Here is a 20,670-nt window from a genome sequence, read left to right as displayed (position 1 = left end):
GATGCTGGCTTCACTCATCGGTGCTACAAAGGCTACCTTGGGGGGATTAGGAAAGCCATAAATGCCTGTAGGACTAAGGCTGGCCACCCTTGTTCTATCCCATGTGAGGCTGAGTCCTCTCCTAGCCCTCCCTGGCATGGAAGGTCTTTTGTCAGGGAGCCCGGGAACTGTTTATTGGAGTGAAAGTCAGGCCATATTAGTACTGCCTGGGCCTGTCACTTCAGCGAGGCCCAGGGCCAACAATAACAAGCAGCTGAGATGCCTGCCTTCTCCCGCCTAATAAGGGAAGACATGAAGCCACCACTACTGAAAGGATAAATAGACAAAATTTCCAGGTTGTGAGGTGTCCTTCCAAGTCTTAAATGGCTATTTTTAGAGCAGGTGAGAGCCTCTCCCCAGCTCCTGCACGGCTGTTCAGCCCTGACAGCTGTGCTGCCTTTGGCCCGTTGTGGAGAGAGGCCCAGTGTTGGCCGGGCGTCCCTCCAGCCCCGCCCAGTGCTGCTGGAGGACTCCTGGGGTGATGCTCCAGCCCGATCCCCCTGCCTCATAGCCACGGGTAAGAGAACACAGAAGGCATCCACAAGATGGAACTGAAAGCAAATTAATTTATAAAAAAAAAGGGAAAAGAAAGAAAAAAAAATTTACAGAAAATTTTGAACAGAAGAAAGGTGCCAAGACGCAGAGGAAGAGAAACATGGGGACGAGGAACAAAGGGCCTGGTGGGAGGGACCAAGAACTGGTGGAAAGCCTTGGGATCACTGTTGTCGTCACATCAGGGATAAAGAGGGACAGCTGGTACTGGGGGCACTGGAATCTGGGGTGCAGAGCTGAGCCACGAGCTGCCATCAGGGGGTTGGCATGCCCCTAGGTTGGGCACCCCTACCCAGCTGCTGCCCCAAATCCCAGGGAATTCCCCGATACCAGCCATGACGGGTGTGGTGGGAGGGAAGAGGGGACAGAGTGGCCCACCACGTCATAAGAAGGAGGTGCTTAAGTGCTTTTCTGACAATTCCACGTTTTTAAAACTTCCCATTCTCTTGGTGCTCCCCTCTCCACATCTTCTGGGAGTCAGAGCCCGGGGAGGGGGCCACACAGCCCCACGTGCCCTTTCTTCCTCCACTACCTACCACAGGAATCCCCAAGACGTTTCCCCACCAAATAGACATACTCTGACATCAACTACGCAGGAGACTTTTAAAAACACAAAACTGACATTCAGAGGGAAAGGGGTCATTGGCTGAGCTGGGGTGGCCTAAACAGCAACACTGAGGAAGCAGCAGGAGAGAGGAGTGGGAATAAACGGGGCAGCCGAGGAGGGTGGGGAGCTGACTCGGTCACTAATGAGGGGCCGGAGGAGACGGAGCCTGCACCCTATCCTATCAGCTCTCCCCAGAACCTAATACCCCTTTCCTAAAACTCACCTCCCTCCTCCAAAAAATGTAAAAGTTGGATTTTTCTCACTGGTTGGAGGGCTTTTTTAAATCTCTACTTCCTTTTAAAGGGCTTTTTTTTTTTTTCAATCCATAAAAAATGCAGTAGTTTTGTGGGGATGTACCCTTAACAGTGGTTAATTAGGACCTTGTAGAAACACCTTTGCCCAGCCCTTCCTTTGAGGGCAGCGTCCCCATCCTATCTTCTCTCCCAGACATTAGAAACATCTTTTCCACAGAAGTCCTTGAATCATCAAATATAAAAATGCATGCCCCTGACAGGCACGGTGGGGGCTTTGGAGGGGCAGGAGGACTTTCCTTACGTAGTGACGAACTCTCCAGGCTGGGGAAGGGTCCCAGTGGTGGGGACGGGGCTGTTCCTGGAAACTTGATCTCCGTGGGGGGTGAGGAGGGAGAGAGATGTCGGGCTGGCTCCTCACTGTGGGGGTGGCACGGGGGTGACTGTGCCTGGGCTTGGGGCCGTGGGGTCTGGAGGCAGGGGGGTGCCTGGGTCTGTGGAGAGAAGCAAGTTGCATCAGCTGAGGTGAGCAGGGGAGAGGGTACAGACCCAGGCCACCAGACACGCAACCAGGCATGGCATGCAATGGACGGGAGATGAGAGAGCACCCCCGATGGACAACTTCTTTTCCCAGTGCCCTCTCCCACCACACGCTGGGAAAACTGCTACACCCTTAACTGTCCTCCTGCCCTCCAGGGAACTCTCTAAATGGGGCACTTGAGTGTGACGGGAACAAGCAAACGGGACGGCAGTCATCATGCAAACAAGCAGCCGTTTTTCCAGTTTACAACTGAGATGCTCTGTGTCACAGGACTCCTCCGTGACCCACCAGTGAAAGGCCCCAGCGTCATCCCAGGGGCCAGCTGCCAGGCTGGGGAATGGTGGAGGACAGCCAGAGAGGCCCTTCCCTCCTGTATTCTAATTTTACCACGGCGTTCAAAAAAAGGATCCTGGAAGCCCTGGTACCCGAGCCCCGAGCCCACCTGCCCTCCAGTCCACCCTGTGGAGCCCTCTCCCGCCCCTTGTCCCCTCCAGGACCCTTCTCACCTGGCAGTGGGCTGGCACTGGGCAGGAGGTTGCCCTGAACAGCTGCCACAATGGCAGGGCTCTGGGCTGCGGCGGATCCGAGCCCCGGCCCAAGAGGCAAAGAAGATGGCATGGTGGTGGTCGCCGGCAGGTTAGGATGTAGAGGGTTCGCCATGGACACAGGCAGGTTAGGTGGGGGGAGAGTGGCCGGGGCGAACGGGAGATGGTGGTGATGCCCATGCAGGTTAGGAGGAGGCGGGAGGTTAATACTGATGGAGTCGGCTAGGCTACCAAATGGGATGATGGATGGAGCAGGAGGGGGAGGCGGCATGCCAAAAGGCAAACCCAAAGGAGCATTACCCGCCACGCCTGGGTGCCCGCTGCCTGGCACTGCCCCTGGCATCATTGAGGGAGGAGTTTGTTGGTTGGGGAACGGTGAGGGGCCTGGGAATGAAGAGGAGAGATGGAGAAGATTGGAGGCATACAATCTCCCTCACCAACTCACTCACACAGTGAGGATAACCCAGTCACTCCTAGGCCACCTTCCCTTTTCCTGATACTAGAACTGAGTGATAAATCCTTCGAACAAAATTCCAAAAATCTGGCTCTGGGGAGGGAGCCCTGCTGACTTAGGGAATAGCCATGGTGAAGGAGGATCTGTAGAAACAGGTCAACCCTTATCTCCAGACCTAACACACACTGCCTCTAAGGGGAACTGGAACATTCCCCCGGACCCCTCCACTCAGCCAGAGTTCCAGAAGCCATCACTCACCATGGGGTCCAGGGGGGGGTACCCCTGGTGGGACGGCCCCAGGCTGGGGGGCTCCAGCTGGTGGCTGCTGCTGTGGCCCCACAGTTGACCCTGCCTGCCCAAGCTGTTCGGAGGGCCCCAAGCTTCCAGGAGGGGCCCCACTGCCCGCAGGAGCCGGGGCCACAGAGGCTGGAGCCATGGCCAAGCCGTGGACAGTGGGTGGCCCAGCAGCACCTGGCGGTGGGATAGGCTGGGAGCCCGGGGGCAGGGCTGGTGGTGGCTGCTGCTGCTGTTGGTGCATCTGCTGGAAGTGCTGCTGCCGGGCCCGCATCTCTGCGTACTTCAGCTGCTCCATGTGGAAGGCTTGCCTGTCGGCCAAGAGCTGCTGCCTCTGGTACTCCAGCTGCCCGGGCCGACGAAGAGCTGTCACCCGGGGGCAGGAGACCCCAAAGGCACACACCTTGCCCCCTGCTTTGTCTTCTGACAAGCCCAGCCTCCCATTCTGGCGATCCCCACACCAAACCTCAGCCTTGTGCTTGGCTTCTGCTGTTCTCGCCTCCCCTCCCCTCTCCAGTTCCCCCCACCAGGTCTTCTGGCTGCCCACATGGCTTCTCACTGCAGTGGACAAGTAGACTTAATCTGGTGGTAGCCTTTGTTCATTTTCAGCTCCAAAGCTTTGAATTTGTCATTACTTTCATCTGGAAACCAACCCCTACCCCACCAACCAACCAAGTTCCTCTAGTCAAATCATGTTCTTTCCCTCCTTCAAAACTGAAGAAAAACTCACAATTCTTAGGAAGCCCTCCCAGATCACCTCACTAGCCTCTGAACTTTGGCCTTTATTCTGCTCTCACTCAGGATTTTTATGCTTGATTGGAAATCTCTCAATTTTCATTTGTCAGATGCTTGAAGCATTAGCCAACTTTGACGTCTCCATATTGGATATCTGATATCTTCAATTGAGGAGTTCAGGATCAGAGTCCTTATCTTCTACTTTTATATATTCTAAGAATCAAAATGAGTCAACACCATGTCCATCCTGTTCCCTTTCCAACTTTAACCCCTGGCTCTGAAGCCCTTACCCTCTCATCATGCCTTAAACCTGTTTAATCACTCAACAATCACTCCACAGCCAAGTCTACCGTGGACTAAGCACCCTTCAAGGACCTGGAGATGTAGCAAACTTGACCCTGGGGCTGACATTCTGTGGGACCTCAGTCTCCAGGCTGTACCTGTGGGTCACATGTCCCTAATCGCCCAGGCTGGCTCCTCCTGCCCTGGTCTGGGCTGGTCTGCTCTGCTGTGATACTGTCAGCCTCAGGTTCTCTGTATTGCTGCTCTCCTTGCCCTAAACTGCGGCCCAGCCCACTGCCAAGGTGGGGCCCCGCCAACCGCCAGGGGACTCGACTCACTGCTTCTCGCTCCCGGTCCATGATCGTCTCTAGCTCCTCAAAGTGCCGGAGTTTGATTTCCAACTTTTTCATCTGGGTCTCTACCAGCAGGGCCACCAGAGATTTGATCTTCCTCTCCTCAACGGCAGCCAAGTGCTAAGGAAGGAAGGGTGGGGTGGCCGTCAGTGGGAGGACCCAGCTGAAGACACTGGGCAACAGAGAAGGGTGGTGTGGGGGCTGACAGGCTTTAAGACAGAACTTGCTGTGGCCACAACCCAGAGAGTAGCGCAGGCTTGAGTGGTGTTTTTAAAAGAACATGAAAAAAGAGAGAGGATATCAAAGGATAAGGAAAGGTCAAATAATTGAGAGGGTGGAAGCAGGCCCAATCAGGACTTCCCTGGTGGTCTGGTGGTTAAGAATCCACCTTCCAGCGCAGAGGAAGTGGATTCGATCCCTGGTCAGGGAATTAAGATCCCGTAGGCCGTGGGGCAACTAAGCCCATGTGCCCCAACTGCCATAACCAGAGCCCGTGAGCTGCAATTACTGAAGCCCTCTCGCTCTGGAGCCTGCGCTCTGCAACGAGAGAAGCCCACATGCTGCAACGGAGACCCAGTGCAGCCAAATAAATAAATAAAATGCGAGACAGGCCTAATGATAAAGGCTTAAAAAAGGTAAGAGGTGACCAAGCGTTCCTCTCAGGATCCAAAGGGGACAGGAGACAGGCCAGCACTGGGTAAGGATGACAAGGCAGGCTTCCCTCCAGGTGCTGTGCGATGAGGAGCAGCACCTCCTTCCCTGGGGCTGAGGCCTTACCTTGGCCTTCACGGCGGCAGCAGCCAGGGCGGCGGCGGCGGCGGTGGAGAGGTTACCCTCGCCAATGTCGCGCTCCACCTTTGTCTTCCTCTCCCCCTCTGACTCCACCACTTCGTTCAGCACCTCCTCCTGCCCTTCCTTGGGCTCCTTCTCCTTCTCAGGATCCGCTGGGCCAGGAAAAGGGTCGTGAGCCCTAGAGCCTGGCTTCCTTTCTGAACCCCAACCACCACGTGAGGCTCACCTGTCGGGTCTCCGTCACTCTTTTCTGACTCCTTCTCGCTGTCGCCATCTTTCCCTTTCTCATCGTCCTTCTTGGGTGCCTCACTGGTCTTCTCCTTTGCTTCTTCCTCCACAGTCCCAACTCCTTCTCGAGGTTCCTGGAGTCCCAGGGAAAGGAAAAAGGGGAGTGTCAGGGTGCTGGTTCGCACACAGCGGGCCCAGACCAGGAGCTGAGTTTACACCTCTTATCTGGGAGAGGGCCTGGATCCAGGCTGCGAGCCCCATCCAAGCCAGCCCTCGCCTGCCCAAGCTCAGTGGAGCCGGCTCCCCTTCCCTGGTCCACGCTGGACCCCTTTGCCTTCCCAGCCCATGTCAATCCCGCTGTACCTTGGGTTCCTTCTTATCCTCTGTGGCCTGGCCCTCCGCCCGTGCCTCATCAGTCCCGCTCTCCTCTGGGTCCAGGGGAAGAGGAAACAGGAGATGTCTGACAGTTGGTCTACAACACTCTTCCAACTGCCCCTTCTAGCCAAGATCTTACTGAGAGGACCAGTGGGGAGCCACGGTACCTAAAGTAAAGCCCTGAGGAAAATGAACACCCCACCAACTCACCCCATCCGTCTCATGCTCTGAGGTCAGGTGGAGGCAGGGATGGTATGGGGAGGCCAGGCGGCTGAGGCTGCTGGTAAAAAGGGAGGAATTGGGGAACACAGCAAGCCTTACCGATCCTCTCCGGCTCATCGGAGGTGGTCCCTGCGATGCCACTGCTTTCCAGACCAAAGGCTGGGTCTGCCTTGCCTGTCACTTTGGCGGCTTCTTCCACTTTCCTAACGTGGGCCTCCACCAAAGCTGTGGGTACCTCTTCCTTCATTTTGGAGAACTCTTCTGTAAGACCCAGAGAGGGGGAGGCTGGGAGCAGGCAGGTAAGCAGTTCTGGCACTCTCTGTGAGAGCTCCCTCACAAACCCAGCTCTTCATCTCTGCCTGCGTGGAGCTGGACCATTGCCTGGGCTGATGCCAGCCGCAGACAAGGCCAGTAGGGCAGTGAACTTGAGGGGGTTCCACGGTCAGAGTACCCAGCCTTTCAAATGCAAACCAAGAGGGCTGGGAGCCCTGCGCGTTACCTAGGGCTGACTTCGCAGCAGCTGAGGCCACTCGAGGGTCGACGACAGAGGCCAAGAAGGCAACGGTGCTCATCACGGGGTTGCCTGACTGGCTGAAGGGGATGGGCTGGTAGGCCAGGGGGCCCAGGGAGGCCTCTGAGTCCTCCAGGTACGGGTCTTCGATGGGAAGCCGGAGAAAATGCAAGATGCATTCATCCTGTGTGCGGCTTCCCACGTGCTCTGACACTTTGTTCCAGTCATCTTTGTACATTTCCAGTGCCTGGTGGTGGTGGTGGAGACACAACCTCACTTACTCCAGTAGCCACCTCCCTCAAAGGTCAGCGTCCTCAACCCCGCTAAGCAGAGCTGCTTCAGAGCTCTCTGGGTTGTGATATTTATATACTCTGCCAGGCCCAAGGGGAATCTCCAAGTAGCACTTGGTAAGGACAGGGGACTGACAAAATGGTCTCAGTCCCTGCCCGGCAGCTGGCCCCTGGGGGAGTATATGATGGGCGCTGGGAAGGAGAGAGACAGGGCGAGATCACGCCCTCCCCACTCCCAAGTGCGGCCGGCACCCTGGCCACTTCCCTTTCACAGGACTCTCCTTCCCTGGCCCCAGTTACCTCCAGGAGCAGCAGGGTCTCCTGTTCCGTCCACTCTCGAGTGGCACTGGCTGCGGCTTTGCTCTGCAGGGGAAACACGGGTGGGTCAGCAGGAAGAGCCTGCAGCCTTGCAGGAGGAGGAGCCCCGACCCCAGGTGCCCACCACCCTGTACCTTGGAGGGGACGTTCTTCTTCGTGTACATGTCTGTGCGCAGACCGAAATTCTGCATGTCTGTCGGTTTCTCCTTGCCTTTGTCAGGGAAGTTGAGCATTTGCTGGGAAGCAGAGTTCTGCTATTTGTGGAAGGGAAAGAGAGAGGTGACTCCGAGTGACTGCCAGGAGCCAGGGGCAGACAGAGAGAGAGGACAGACAGAAGGGGCTCCCTTCCCACAGCCAGGGACACCCCTGCGTGGACTTCCTCACTGCTGTAGCTCCTCTGCTCTCACGGCTCTTCTTCCCGGGCAGGGGCCCCCCAATAAAGGGGCAAAGAAGCAGCCCAGCGGGGTCTACACCCCACCTACCAGCTCTGGCTTGCCCTTAGCCGTCTCTGGCACCAGGTCATCCAGCTCTTTGCCCTTTCGCCCAGCCTTGGTATCAGCATCAACCTGGCGGCCCTGGGGGACAGAGCTTGGTGTCATGGAGGCTGGGCACAAAATGACCAGGCTGAGGCCCTGGAGGCCTCAAGACCAAATGCTGGGCAGCCCGAAGCTCGGGGGGCACTCATGCCACAGTTCCGTATTCCCTGAGTGGTTAATTAGACCTGGAATTGGCATGATATCCATTTGTATTCACATGTATCTTTACGGGTTCTCTTAGGAGCTGGACAAGTAGGTTCTAATCCTACATGTCTGACCCTGGGCAAGCCACATAACAATTTTTGTAATGTATGAAATGGAAATGGAAAAAAATGGAAGTGATAAAAATTATGAAGCAAAAATGAAAAAATGCTGGAAACGTGACAAGGTTAAAAAATTTCATGCAACTGAACTGTAAGCCATTTTTCTCTATCTGCTCCATCCCCTACATTAGCCTGTCTGCTCCCCGAGGACAACAAGCATCTCTTCTCCCTCAGCAAGTCCTTGCAGTCTTAGGTACAAAGGCTGAGAGAGGGTGCTAAATACATGGGACTGATTCCTGTGGCCCTTTGCATCCCATGGAAAAGGAAGAAGCCTCAAACACTCCTGAAACATTACCCTAAAAAACCAGAAAAAGAAAAGTCCAAAGAAGCCCGTCTGCCCAGTTCCACCCCGTCCCCGCAGCCCCTCACGCTACCTGCGGGGTCTTGGGCTGCAGTGGCACCAGCCCGGATGGTGTGTCTGCCAAGACGTGGAAGTGAGAGGTGGGCGGAGGCCCCATGGGAGTTGGTCGACTCTCGGCATCCACCTGGTAGTTAATGAGACCCCACTGTTCTAGGAAGGCATGGACCCTGTGAGGAGAGAGGCAGAGACTGGGTCACACACGAGGACAGGGCCGGGGGCACCCTCTTCTCTGCTCCTTCTACTCCCTGGGAGATACAGCTTCCTGCCAGCTCCTACACACCAGGGACAGCCAAGTCCCCATGCGCACCAGGGCCTCTCTCCATATCCACCCATCAGCTAAACCTTGCTTCCTGCCTCTCTCACCGGATGGGCTCCTTCACTACAGATGTGCTCCTTCTTCCTCCCGCCACACTGCAGAGAGCGCCCTGCACCCCCTCAGTCACCCTGACCCAAGCCTGAACTTGGCCTTTCTCTAGCAGTGTCTTTCCTGCTCATCCCCTATGCTCCTTGCCAGCAGCCTCTCTACTTCGACCAAGAGGCATCTGTGAGCATCGTCCTTGAGCCTCTGCCACCCCTCAGCTGCAGACCCACCTCATGATGGCACAGACGTCACCCGCCAGGTTCCTGCGACAGGCGGTGGACGTGAGATACTCCTGGGGGTTCAGCCGGTAAGTATCAATCATGAAGTTCCGATAGGCCAGGTAGCTGAGAAGAGAGAGATGTGAACGGTGAGAGGGCTGAGGGGTAGGGAAAATTGGTAAGAGAAGAACAGCCTTCATGTGTGACAGAGAATGCCTCATCCAACTCAATACACACTGCGGGTCTCCTGTGTGCTAGACATGAGGGGTTCAGACCCTCGATGGGATTTTTCGCTAAATGAGTTATCTCCTTGGCTGTGTGTGCTTGGGGATGTTTCGTCCAACTCTTTTTTTTTGGCCATTCCACATGGCTTGCAGGATCTCAGTTCTCTGACCAGGAACTGAACCTGGGGCCTGGCAGTGAAAGCCCAGAATCCTAACCCATTAGGCTAACAGGGCACTCCCTCATCCAACATTTGGAAAAGAAATCAAAAAGAGAAAGTGCCCTTAATTCCAAAGGCAGATGTTAAAGGGAAGTCCTTAGGGGTGCCTCCACCTAGTTAGCAGGGCACAGCCTTAAGAATACATGTTTTGAAGGTGGAAAGGTCTACGTTAAAATCCTAGTTATACAATGATGGTCTTAAATTTTTGAAACTTAGTTACCTTAACTGTAAAATGAAGTGTCTGTTGAGAATAGAAAGGTCTATAGAGATACAGAATAGTGCTGGGCATGCTGCACAAGCTCCAAAAATGGCAGCTATTGTGCGGCGTAACGTAACGTTTGAGAACATGAGGCAGACTACAGGACTCAGACCCCAGCTTTATTACTCACGAGCTGTGTAACTATAAGCAAGTGACTGACGCCCTCTACACCTCAGTTTCCCTGTCAGTAAATTGAAGATAATAAGAGCTACAGCTAAAGCTGATGTGAAGATTAAATTAGTCAAGGTATGTAGGATACTTAGGATAATGCCTGGGAGATAAAGGGCACTCAACACATATAGGCCATTATCGTTGTTTGGTATTTTACACCCAGAGTGCAAAGTGTAAAGAGTTCTAGTTCCAACTCTGCCTGCAGATCAAGTTGAACTCATGTCATCTGTCACTACTGCCTCTGGAGAGAGCAAGGCTTCTTTATATACTGCTTTCCTCAGCAAGAGGAGGAGAAGAGAATCATACCAGGCTGTGGGGAAAGAAACACGGTGGGAGGACCCTGGAGCAGGGAGATGGGGAGCTGAGGAATAGCTAGGAAGCCAGTGCGTTCAGTCCTCAGGGTGCCTGGGCTCAGCACTAGCTCCCACCTGCCCAACCGTATCTATCCTGGAACATTCCTAACCACAGAAAACCACCAAACTAAAGCCAGGCAGGTTTGGTCTGAGGAGGAGCCTCGAAGGACATGAAGATGTCTGAGCCCCAGGCCCAGACTTTACAAAACACATCTCTCCATCCTTTAATTCACAGACTGGGTCTTAATAGTTCTTCTTCCCATTTTTTTCTGTCAAAACCTACTCTATGGGACCAGTAATAGTCAGTTACACTTTAGCCAAAGAGATTAATTATGCTGGAGATATTTGCATTTTAGACAGCACAGGTAAGGCTGGATGGAAAGCTCTAAACCCTGTTAAAAGAAACAGAGGGAGGAAACACAGCTGAGCCCAGGGGGAAGCAAATATTTGTTTTGAACAGAACAGCAAGCTTTACACAGCCCCCAGCAGATCCCAGAGGCAGTGGTCACAGTGCTGGGCTGGAGCTGCCTATGGGCAGACAGCATGTCTCCGTGAGCCTAGCACAGGGCCTGGCTCATGTAGGAAGCTCAAGAAGTGTCTGCCCACTTGGATCAGGAGGAGCCAATGGGGACAGGAGGAAGAGAACCACGAGCTACAGTGTCTTACATTTCTGGAGTCTTGGACTTGTTCTTGCCATTGAAGAACTCAGGGAGAGCCCTCCGTTCGATGGCGTGAACACTGCAAGAGAAGCCAGGGTGCGATGAGAAGGCTCAGGTAGAGAGATGGGACCCCAAAGATGAGAGATGGGACCCCAATGAGAGGAAACGTCTGGAAGAAGGGGCAGCAAGAAGGAACGGGAGGCCTGGGTCTGAGAACTAGACCAGGAGCTCCCCTACAGCTGAACTGTACCCCAGTCTTGCTGGCTGAGTAAGAGGGAACTTATTTGGAGGCGGGAGAAGGAACAACATGCTGACCCGTGGTCACAGGAAAAAAGGCTTCAGTGAGGAGCTGGAGCAGCGATACCTGTTGTAGTCAAACCAGGCAGCATAGCTCGGGATGATGATGTGGTGGGTCTGCTCAGTCACGTTGTCCTCATGCAGGTCTGGGTTCTTGGTCTGTTCTCCCTTGTTGCCTGTGCTGTTCTCGTCCTCATCCTATGAGTATGGAGGCTGCTGGACTCTCAGCATTCTCGTTTAGCCCTTAGCAACCCCCTGCTTCTCCCCCACCCTGGGAACGTGGGCACTAAGGATGGGATGGAACTGAACAGTTATGGGCCTTGGGACTCAAAAGGCTCAGAGTTTTGAGCAACAGTGAGAATGAGTTCTAGGGTGGGAAGAGTCTGGGCAGTGGAAAGTTCTGGGTGAAAGGAACTTTATAATCACAAGGCAGAATCACAGGGAAAGGTAGGGGCCCTCTAAACTGGCTCTACCTTGCCCGTGGTCTCCATGCTTTCATCCTCTTGTTCATCTGAAAGAGAGAGACAGCAAGAGAGAAGGTTGGTGCTGCCTGAGGGTCTGGAGAACAAGTGCGCTTTTGGAAAGGCCCCGGTAGGCCAGGGGCAGGGACTGGCCTCCCGCCCCCGCCTCTAGGCTCTGACTGCCTTGCCCCAAGCGCCCCATCTTACCCAGGTCAGTCATGGTGCCTCCTTTGACTGGGGCTGACTCTGAGTCCTTCTTAGTGTTGACTGCCAGGGGAAGAGAGTCATTTTAACAGAGAGGTTCTGTCTAAATCAAGCCCTCGCCTCCCCATTGTGAACAGTTCCAGAGAGCTCACTTTCTCCCAAAGTCTGCTCCATCTGATCACAAAATGTAATAGCTTACTCCAGTCACAATCATTCTAGAGCTTGAAACTTTTCCCCTTCCCCCATCAAAGATTCATTTTACTCAAGCTTTTTCTTATAAAGAAGCATCTTCTACTTTACGAACATTCATTAATCACTCTTGTCTTTAATTGCCCCTTATCTCCATCTAGAAGTCTTTAAGTTCCTCCTGGACTGACAGAGTCTGACCAAATCATTCTGTAGAGGAGTGGCTGGATATTAAACATGTTTGAAAGCAGAGGACATTTTCCTCCACTGAATTCATACACAGGAGCTCACCCGAGAAAACACAGAGAGGAGAGCTGCTCTGATGGAAGAAGGGGTGAAAGCTGGAACTCCTCTCTCAGTGGCCTTCCCCACCCTAGTCCTGAAACCCACTCCTGGATGTCTGTGGAATACAGACATAAAGCAGTAGTGCAGAGCAGTAGTCTCCAAAGTGGGGTTGCAAAAGAGGGTCCACTGGAACACAGGCCGAGAATATTAGAACCTCTATTTTTTAATCTTATCCTCTATGTTTTCCTAATTTTACATAACGTATGTTTTATAATGTTCCTAAAAGTAGTGGTGAATACTACATGTGTATAATTTATGCTCAAGTATATCTCACTGACATTGAAAGTGAAAGTGAAAGTGGCTCAGTCATGTCTGACTCTTTTCGACCCTATGGACTGTAGTCCATGGAATTCTCTAGGCCAGAATACTGGAGTGGATAGCCTTTCCTTCCTCCAGGGGAACCTTCCCAACCCAGGGTCTCCTGCATGGCAGGCGGATTATTTACCAACTGAGCTTTCTGGTGTGTAATAAAAGAAGTTTGGAGACAGCATGGTCCATGACTCAGACATGGAAATGAAGTTAGAGGACTGTCTGTGGTGATGACTATGATTTCAATAACCAGCTAAGTTGAAGGGTAAGAGTCTCTATCCCTGGAGCTGGGCCTGGCCCATACCTGTCTTGGGCAATGTCACCTCTTCCACATTGGGGACCGGTGAGGGCTCATCCATGTCCTTTGTCAGGTCTTCTTGCTCCTCCTCTCTGTGGCCTCGCTTTGACTTGGTGTAAGGTGTTGAAGGACTGCAAAGGAAAGAGAGTGAAAGTGAATCCAGGCATCTTTGGACAAGGACTCCCTGGAAGGTGAGTTCCATGGAAAGAAAGGAAGCAAGAAAAACTCCCAAAGGGACTGAGAGGTACAATGTGATAAACATAATTCACAGTGCTGTGTGGTGCACACGAAAGTTGTTAGGAGAGTAAATCCTGGGCTTCCCGGGTGGTCCCGTGGTTAAGAATCCACCTGCTAATGCAGGAGACACGGGTTTAATCCTTGGGCCACGAAGATCCCACATGACACGGAGCAACTAAACTCCTGCAACACAACTACTAAGCCTGTGCTCTAGAGCCTGGGAGCCGCAACTGCTGGAGCCTCTGTGCTCTGGAGTCCGTGCTCTGCAACAAGAGAAGCCACCTCAATGAGAAGTGTGCTCATCACAACTGAGAGTAGCTCCTTCTTGTCGCAACTAGAGAAAAGCCCATGCAACAATGAAGACCCAACACAGCCAAAAAATAAACGAATAAATAAAAATTTTAAAAAAAAGAGCAAATCTTGAGAGTTCTCAGAACAAGGAAAAAAATTTTTTTACTTATTTTTCTATTTCTTTAATTTATTATCTACATGAGACAAAAGATGTTTACCAAATGTACTTTGATAATCACTTCACAATGTACGTAAACCAAATCATGATGTATTCCTTAAACTTCTACAGGGCTGTATGTCAGCTACATTGCAATAAAGCTACAAGGAAGGGACTTCCCTGGTGGTCCAGTGGTTAAGAATCCACTTTCCAATGCAGGGAAGTGGGCTCGATCCCTGCTCCAGGAACTAAGATCCCACATGAGGCAGGGCAACTAAGCCCACGCCACAACTACTAAGCCTGAATGCCCTAGAGCTCATGTGCCATAACTAGAGAGCCCATGAGCTGCAAGGAAGATCTCGAGCAACCTCGAGCACTGCAACCACGACTAGATGCAGCCAAAAATAAATTAATTAAAAAAAATAACTGCAAGGAAGAAAAAAGGGAGAGAAAACCCTGACGGCAGAACTGAGCAAAGAAGAAACTGATCACTACAAAGTAAGTGGAAGAGGCGAAGACATTTCATCTGCAGATTAAGCTCTCTTTGAGTTTACTAGTGGCCAGGACCGGAAGTAGACACTGGATAGCTAAAGATCTCCTCTTCCCTTGCTGGCCAGCGCCTGGTAGTTACAGGAGGGGATTAGTCCTTCCTTCCTTAACCAGGGAGTGGACACAGCAGTGAAGGCAGGGGCCGGTTAAGGGCTGGCCTACCCTTTCTTAGCATTCTTCTTCTTGGCTTCTGGGGTCGGTGAAGGTGAGGGGGAGCGCTTCCTCTTCTTATAGTTCCCCCCCTTCTTGTCCCGTCGGTCCGAATCTGGGCTGTTCACCTGAGAGGTTGAAGAATTGGGGCAGATGTCAGCCAACAATCTCCAGCGAAGATTGTTCTGAGACTTGTGCTAAGGGCTCAGGAGAAAAGAAAAAGAGTTTTCACCTCATCTGTCAGCGTCTTGGCTGAAATCTTCTTCCGGCGGGAGACAGGGTTTTTGTCATCATTTACTTCATAGTCTTCCTCATTCATCCATTCATTGAAGGTGTCTGTGTCCAGGATCCATTTTGCATGAACCTGAAGTACAAAGGCAGACTGCCCTGGGGAGAGGCCTGGAAGTCCTCGGTTCTGTCTGGGGACCCTTAACAGAGGAACCCAAGGGCCCAGGAGCCTCTCTGTTCACCTCTGAGAGCGGTCTGGCCCTGGTATTCTTGGGGGAGGGAGGGTGGACAAGGAAAGCTCACCTTCCTAGGTTTCTCAGGAGTTGGAGCGTCTTCCACAGATGCTTCAATTTCACTGGCTGGGATCCACGTGTCATAACTGCCATGGGAAATTGAGCGTGAAGCACAATCAATGGGATAAAGTTGTGGAAAAATAAAGGGCAAACCTTTTACTTTTCCCATTTACAAAAAGTATCGGGTTGTTGGGTTACTTTTTGTATGGTGTGTTGAGTATGATTATTTTTTCCAATTAATATTGGGATTCTTTTCACTATACAGTAATAAAAATGATTACAAAACATTTCAAAAATAGAAGAAAGGAATCATCCTAACACAAGCACTGTGGCATTCAGTATATATGTGTTCTCCAGTAACGTTTTTCTATAATTTTTTTTCCTATTATTTTGTTTTTACATAATGGCAATGATACTACATGTCATTTTACATCCTACTTTTTGCAATACTTACCTATAAATTATGTATGCTATCTCTACCACTTTAAATACTGTAAAATAGCCCACTGACTAGATATATAAATTTGCTGAAACATTTCCCCACTGTTAGACATTTAGATTATCTCTAATGTTTACTTACCAAAACTCATACTAGGATAACCATCTCACACACAAAGCCCCAATGCTTTTAGTCTAAGCTTTGTCCAGTAAGCCCAAACTTCCCACAGGACAGACAAGAGGGTTCACATAATAGGTGGGAGAACAAATTAACAGAGTGAAAAACAACCCTCGAAGAGTGCCTTCTTGCTTTACTAGACGTTCCAGGGCTTTTCCGTCTGGCTCTTGTACTTAAACCTGTCCCCAGATCCCATCCTCACCTGTCAGGATAGTAGCCCCAGTGCAGAAGAACCTGCTTATCTCTCTTCATGACTGGCCGTACCCATTCCTCTGGGGACAGAGACAGAGCAGGGTGAGACACGAGCTAAAAGGGTACATACACCAAAGAACTCTGTACACAACACCTGCCGCAGCAGGGGACTCGGGAATACGAGCAAAGGCGGTTAAGAAGATTCAGGGTTCTAAGGAGGGAGGAGCCCAGGCACTACACAGCTACTGAGTGGTCCTCCATCTCCTAGTCCAAGGCATCCACTGCAGTGACCAAGAAACCCAGGCCTCACCTTCCTCCAGGTTCCCTGGAACGGGATACACAACGTGGGAGGCACTGTTCTTATCCTCAGTGACTGTTCCCTGGATGACATAAAGAGAAGCAGGTAAGTGTGGTCCTCTTTGAATTAGTCGTGAATGTAAATAAACCAAAGTAAGATTTAACCACAGATCTGCCTTCATAATCATATGGTATCAGAATAGTATGAAAGTTGGTTTGCATTCTCTAAATACACATCAGCTGAGTGGCAGAGAGAAACAGCTGGGACTTTGCAAATAATGGAGAAAAATCAAAGAATTTTAAACTGCTACAGATAAACCTCTGAACAGATAATCTGTTACATATGGGAAATGAACAGTCAAGTTTATGTCACTGTATGTCCCAATGATAGCTGCTTGTTATTACAGAGTTCCAGAGAGCAAAGATCTCATTTATCTAAAATCAGGCAATCTCTAGCTCAATGGAAATAGATGCTTTTCCCCTCAGGCCTATGCAGTCTCTAGGAACAGTGATCTAAACCTGCCAAGAATGGGAATGGGAGAAACAGAGAAACAGAAACAGAGGCTTAAAGCTTTAATTCTAATATTCTTCCAAATAGGTAGGGCTACCGCGGGGCTGCTTCTTGTATGCAAAACATCAGAAAAAGAGTCATGGAGTTTCTAAAACCTCTCCTCACTCACCCACTCACCTGATGTCTCTTGATAATGTCTTTTAATTTCCCTAGCAGTTTGGGTTCAATTTCGGGGCACAGAAAAATGTTAGGTCGAGACAGGCAATTATTCTGTGGGGAGAAGAAATAAGTGGGATGAGATTATAGGGAAGGGGTGTTTTGGATTCTCATCCAGGGAAGGGAGATAAGTGGCAGAGTTCTTGACTATTACCTGCACCAAGGACTTCTCAATGGTCATGAACATTTCCACATTGCGGTCCATGCGTGATGGATTCTGAAAATCGTAACGCCGCCTTGTAAAGAAGCAATAATCTAGTGAGTGGTATAGCTCAAGTCTGGAGACGAGGTTAGCATATGTGATTATTTTAACATAGGAGATTAGGAGGCAATTTTGCCCTCAGCTGTGCCAAAATCACCTGGGATCTGGGGTTCACTGATCTCAACTCCACAAATCACTTTGTACTTAGTCCGAAAGGATAAAGAAAGGCTTGAGATGTCAACCTAAGAATCCCTTTTCCTCTACAATACACACACTGACACACATATACATATTCACTCATTCTTAGAGAATCTTGGCTCTGACTCCCAGCCACTTTTCCGACCTAGCAGGTCAGGTCCGCTATCTCGTAAAGTAAAAGACTTGCAAGAATGTCTACTCTCTCCCACCCCACAAAGACCCTCATAAAGGGGGATTCCCTTTAAACTAAATGTTAAGAAGTACAAAGAGAAGAGAAGGCATCTCACCATCCCTGGTCACTCTTGAATTTGTAGGCAGCTGCAAGTATGTGGCACAGGGAGCCTCCTGCTTTGAAATCTAGGAAACATTTGATCTACAAAATTGAGACAGGGAAGAAGTATATGAGAATTACATCCTAAATTCTCTTATGATTTAACAATCCTTTCACAAAATCTTATGCTGAACTGATCTCCCTCTCAAAGCTGGAATTCTTTAACCCCTGTGCCATTCTATCTTGTAGCCTAGAAGAGGGGAGAGAAAGAAACCAATATTTACAAAGCCCCACCATGTCCCTTGCTGGATTCCCTTTACTGGGTTTCCTCGTTAATCATTACAGGTAATACCTACAACATAGGTATATTAATCCCATCGAGAGATAAAGGAACCAAGACTCAAAAGGCATAAATGACTTGTCCAAGATGACAGAGACACCAAGTGGCAGAGCCAGGATTTGAACACAAGAGTGTGCAAATCCAAATCTCACGTTCTCACCATGCCATGAGTTTCATGACTGAGTTTCGATACTCTGAGATAACCTGTTGCATGAACTATTACTAGGACAAAGGGGATGGTAAACTGGGGGCTCTGCCAAGCCAGTAACACCCCAACCAGGGAAAGGGATGGTAGGAAGTCACCCAAACCTCAAAAACTAGAAGATTTACAAAAACACAAAAGACAACTCCTTCTTGGATTTGCCCCCTTGCTTTTTGCACTTACTGGCAGTTTAGTGAGCGGTGCATTGCTGACATGTTTGCCAAAAACTTCTTCCTGAAATTGTAGCAACTGTACAACCAGGCTAGACAGGGACTTGTTGGTGGGTGGTTCGGCTTGTATATACTGGGGAAATAGGGAAAAGGAGAGAAAAACAGACCCCAAATCAATTTTCCACCGTCTCCCTTCTTTCTTTCCCAGAAGCTCTGGAAGCATCTGGGATACAAATAGTGTCTTCTTCCCCCACATGCCTAATCTCTTAGAAAGAAAATGGCAGAAGGAAGGCCTGAGGTGCCCCTCACCAAGAAGATGACATTCAGCTTCCTACTGCCAGTCTTGGGTGCTGGCAATATAGGCAGCTTCCTACTCTCCCTCAACTACACCCTAAAAATGGAGCTGCAGGATCCAGATCTTTAGCCAATGGCACCTAGAGTTGTAAAATTATGAAGATTCATAGGGATCAGGCCACAGAAGCAACATCTGGAATGCTCTAAGGGAGACAGCAGTCTACTTCTTTGAGTAATGGTGTGGAAGGTCAAGATTCCCCCTATAATATAGCCTGATAAGAAAGGTGCAAAGAAGCAATATAGGGCACATGTCTTCACATGCTCTCCTAGAAGGGAAAAAAGACAGCTACTGCCCAGCCAGGTGGAAATAGCAAGCCAGTATCTACCCTTCTTGAGGAGACTGTACTGGACACAGGCAAGCCTGGGGCTTCTTAAATATTTCCATATTATGCGACCTAGCACCCTAGCCTTCAGTTCTCGTGTAAAACTGTGCAAAGAGGCTAACTTTATCTTTTGATCCCCTTTTCCTCAACCCTGACCATAGAAAAAAGCGCACCTTTTGGTGGGAGGTGTAAAGAGATCCTTGAAAGAAAAGGTAAATGACAGAGCCAAGAGCTTGACAGCTGAACTAGGTCACAGGCTGTCAATTCCCCCAGGGCCAGACACTAAGCCCCTAGACTGATCTCCTGTCCAAAAGGTCAAAGGTAGAAGCCTGGGAGCCAGAGCCTCAGGCTGGTGTAGAGACGAGCCACAGACCCAGCAGCTGTTGGTCAAGCTCTGACACCCAGACAGACCTCTGAGAACAGAGCCAGACTCATAACCAGGATCAGAGGGGCGTTCTCCACCAGCCCATCACACTTCTGACAGGTTGCAGAGCTGAGCAGGAAGAACTGGGGAGCTGAAGGAAAGTCTGAGAACCTCTTATTGGGGGCAGTGAGAAGGAAGAGACCCAAACCCTCTCCAGAGAAAAGCCCTATGCAGAGATGTTCCTTTCAACCAGGCCTAAAGACAAAGACATCACCAGGAAGAGGTCTGGTATAAACGACAGGTAAGGCTTGAACCCTTTGTTCATTACCTTATTATCTCCTGTTACGGGATGGGGGACTCCAGACACAAACTGCATCCTAGTCTCTGAACCCCAAACCCAAGGCAATGCAAGGCCAGGTGGTGGGGTGATTTCATTGTGAAGTTGAGCAATGGTTTTAAAAGGGGTAGCTGCCCAGGAACTCCTATACCCTGACTCCCAAAGAGGTTCTGTTACCCCTTGTACGGAGATGGGGGCGGGCGGTAGACAGGTGATCCCGGGGTGGGGGCCTTTTTCAGGCTGGTGAGCAGTCGAGGGCCTGCTCTGGGGCTGTTTATCCTCCGGCTTTCATCATCTTTCTCTGAACATACACAAAGCACCGGCGAGGCCTCAGCCCTGCTGGTACCTGGCTCCGTGGGGAGCTCTGGCGGGCACCGTGGCGGGCACGCTCGGGTCTGGGGGGGGCGGTATTCGGCACCCATCCACCCCCGACCGTCCCTCCCGGAAAAGCCCGGAAGGCCATGGCTTACGGAGGGTGGGCAGCTGGCACCGGGACCCGCCGGACGAGTGAAGAAAAACAAGGGGCAGAGGGCGCAGCAGTGGGGGCGGGGGCTGGAACCAGAGGCGGGGGTGGGGGGTTGTTAAAAGAGGCTGGGGGAGGGGCGCGGGGCGGCGGAGGGCGCGCTGGGGCCGCTCCGGGCGCCGCGGGGGAGGGGCCGCGGGCCGCGGGAGGGTGGGCAGGAGCTGGGGGTGGGGGGAGCCGCGGGGCCTCGGTCCCTTTGTCCCGCCCCCGGCCCCCGCGCGGCCCTGCCCGCGTACCTTCTTGTAGTTCTTGCCGAGCCACAGCCGCACGTTGTCGAACTGGGTCACGGTGTCCGCGGCCTCGTAGTACTTCACGTTGGGGCCGCCGTCCTTCTTCCGCACCGCCATCTTCTCGGGCTCGGGCTCGGGCCCCGCCGCCGCCCGCCCCGCTCAGCTCAGCTCCCGCCTCCTCCGCCTCCTCCTCCGCCCGCCTCCCGCCGCCTCCCGCCGCCGCGGCCGCCGCCTCCCGCCGCCTAGG

The 20,670-nt window shown here is 51.6% G+C and overlaps 1 protein-coding gene across 8 annotated transcripts; it reads right to left on the bottom strand.

Moving 5' to 3' along the window:
- Positions 1-585: 585 nt before the first annotated feature.
- On the bottom strand, positions 586-20,669 carry SMARCC2 (SWI/SNF related BAF chromatin remodeling complex subunit C2). 8 transcript variants are annotated; one of them, XM_069584982.1, is made up of 29 exons: positions 20,430-20,669; positions 18,306-18,425; positions 17,597-17,682; positions 17,064-17,145; positions 16,871-16,963; positions 16,196-16,265; positions 15,896-15,965; positions 15,088-15,163; positions 14,789-14,920; positions 14,569-14,684; positions 13,179-13,303; positions 12,038-12,097; positions 11,843-11,880; positions 11,437-11,567; positions 11,080-11,151; positions 9,201-9,314; positions 8,623-8,776; positions 7,872-7,964; positions 7,524-7,643; positions 7,372-7,434; positions 6,770-7,028; positions 6,370-6,531; positions 6,037-6,101; positions 5,672-5,807; positions 5,431-5,597; positions 4,639-4,773; positions 3,248-3,629; positions 2,497-2,919; positions 586-1,943 (listed from the first exon to the last, which is right to left on the bottom strand). In XM_069584982.1, the coding sequence occupies exons 1-29, from the start codon at positions 20,538-20,540 to the stop codon at positions 1,867-1,869; spliced, it is 3,732 nt and encodes a 1,243-aa protein (XP_069441083.1). In that variant the 5' UTR covers positions 20,541-20,669; the 3' UTR covers positions 586-1,866. The 8 variants fall into 8 exon arrangements, with proteins under 8 accessions (XP_069441083.1, XP_069441087.1, XP_069441084.1 ...); XM_069584986.1 differs by having other exon boundaries at positions 2,836-2,919; XM_069584983.1 differs by having other exon boundaries at positions 7,524-7,640.
- Position 20,670: the final 1 nt, after the last annotated feature.

The sequence above is a fragment of the Ovis canadensis genome, chromosome 3 (genome assembly GCF_042477335.2).
Source record: "Ovis canadensis isolate MfBH-ARS-UI-01 breed Bighorn chromosome 3, ARS-UI_OviCan_v2, whole genome shotgun sequence".
In the NCBI taxonomy this organism is placed as follows: Eukaryota; Metazoa; Chordata; class Mammalia; order Artiodactyla; family Bovidae; genus Ovis; species Ovis canadensis.
This window is presented reverse-complemented; position numbering and strand designations above follow the sequence as displayed.

Excerpts from the sequence above, each read along its gene's own strand:
- SMARCC2 (XM_069584982.1), bottom strand. The coding sequence starts at position 20,540 with ATGGCGGTGCGGAAGAAGGACGGCGGCCCCAACGTGAAGTACTACGAG. Across the intron at positions 18,426-20,429 it reads TCGGCAAGAACTACAAGAAG|TATATACAAGCCGAACCACC; the intron begins GTACGCGGGCAG and ends CTATTTCCCCAG. Across the intron at positions 12,098-13,178 it reads GGTGACATTGCCCAAGACAG|TCAACACTAAGAAGGACTCA; the intron begins GTATGGGCCAGG and ends TTCCCCTGGCAG.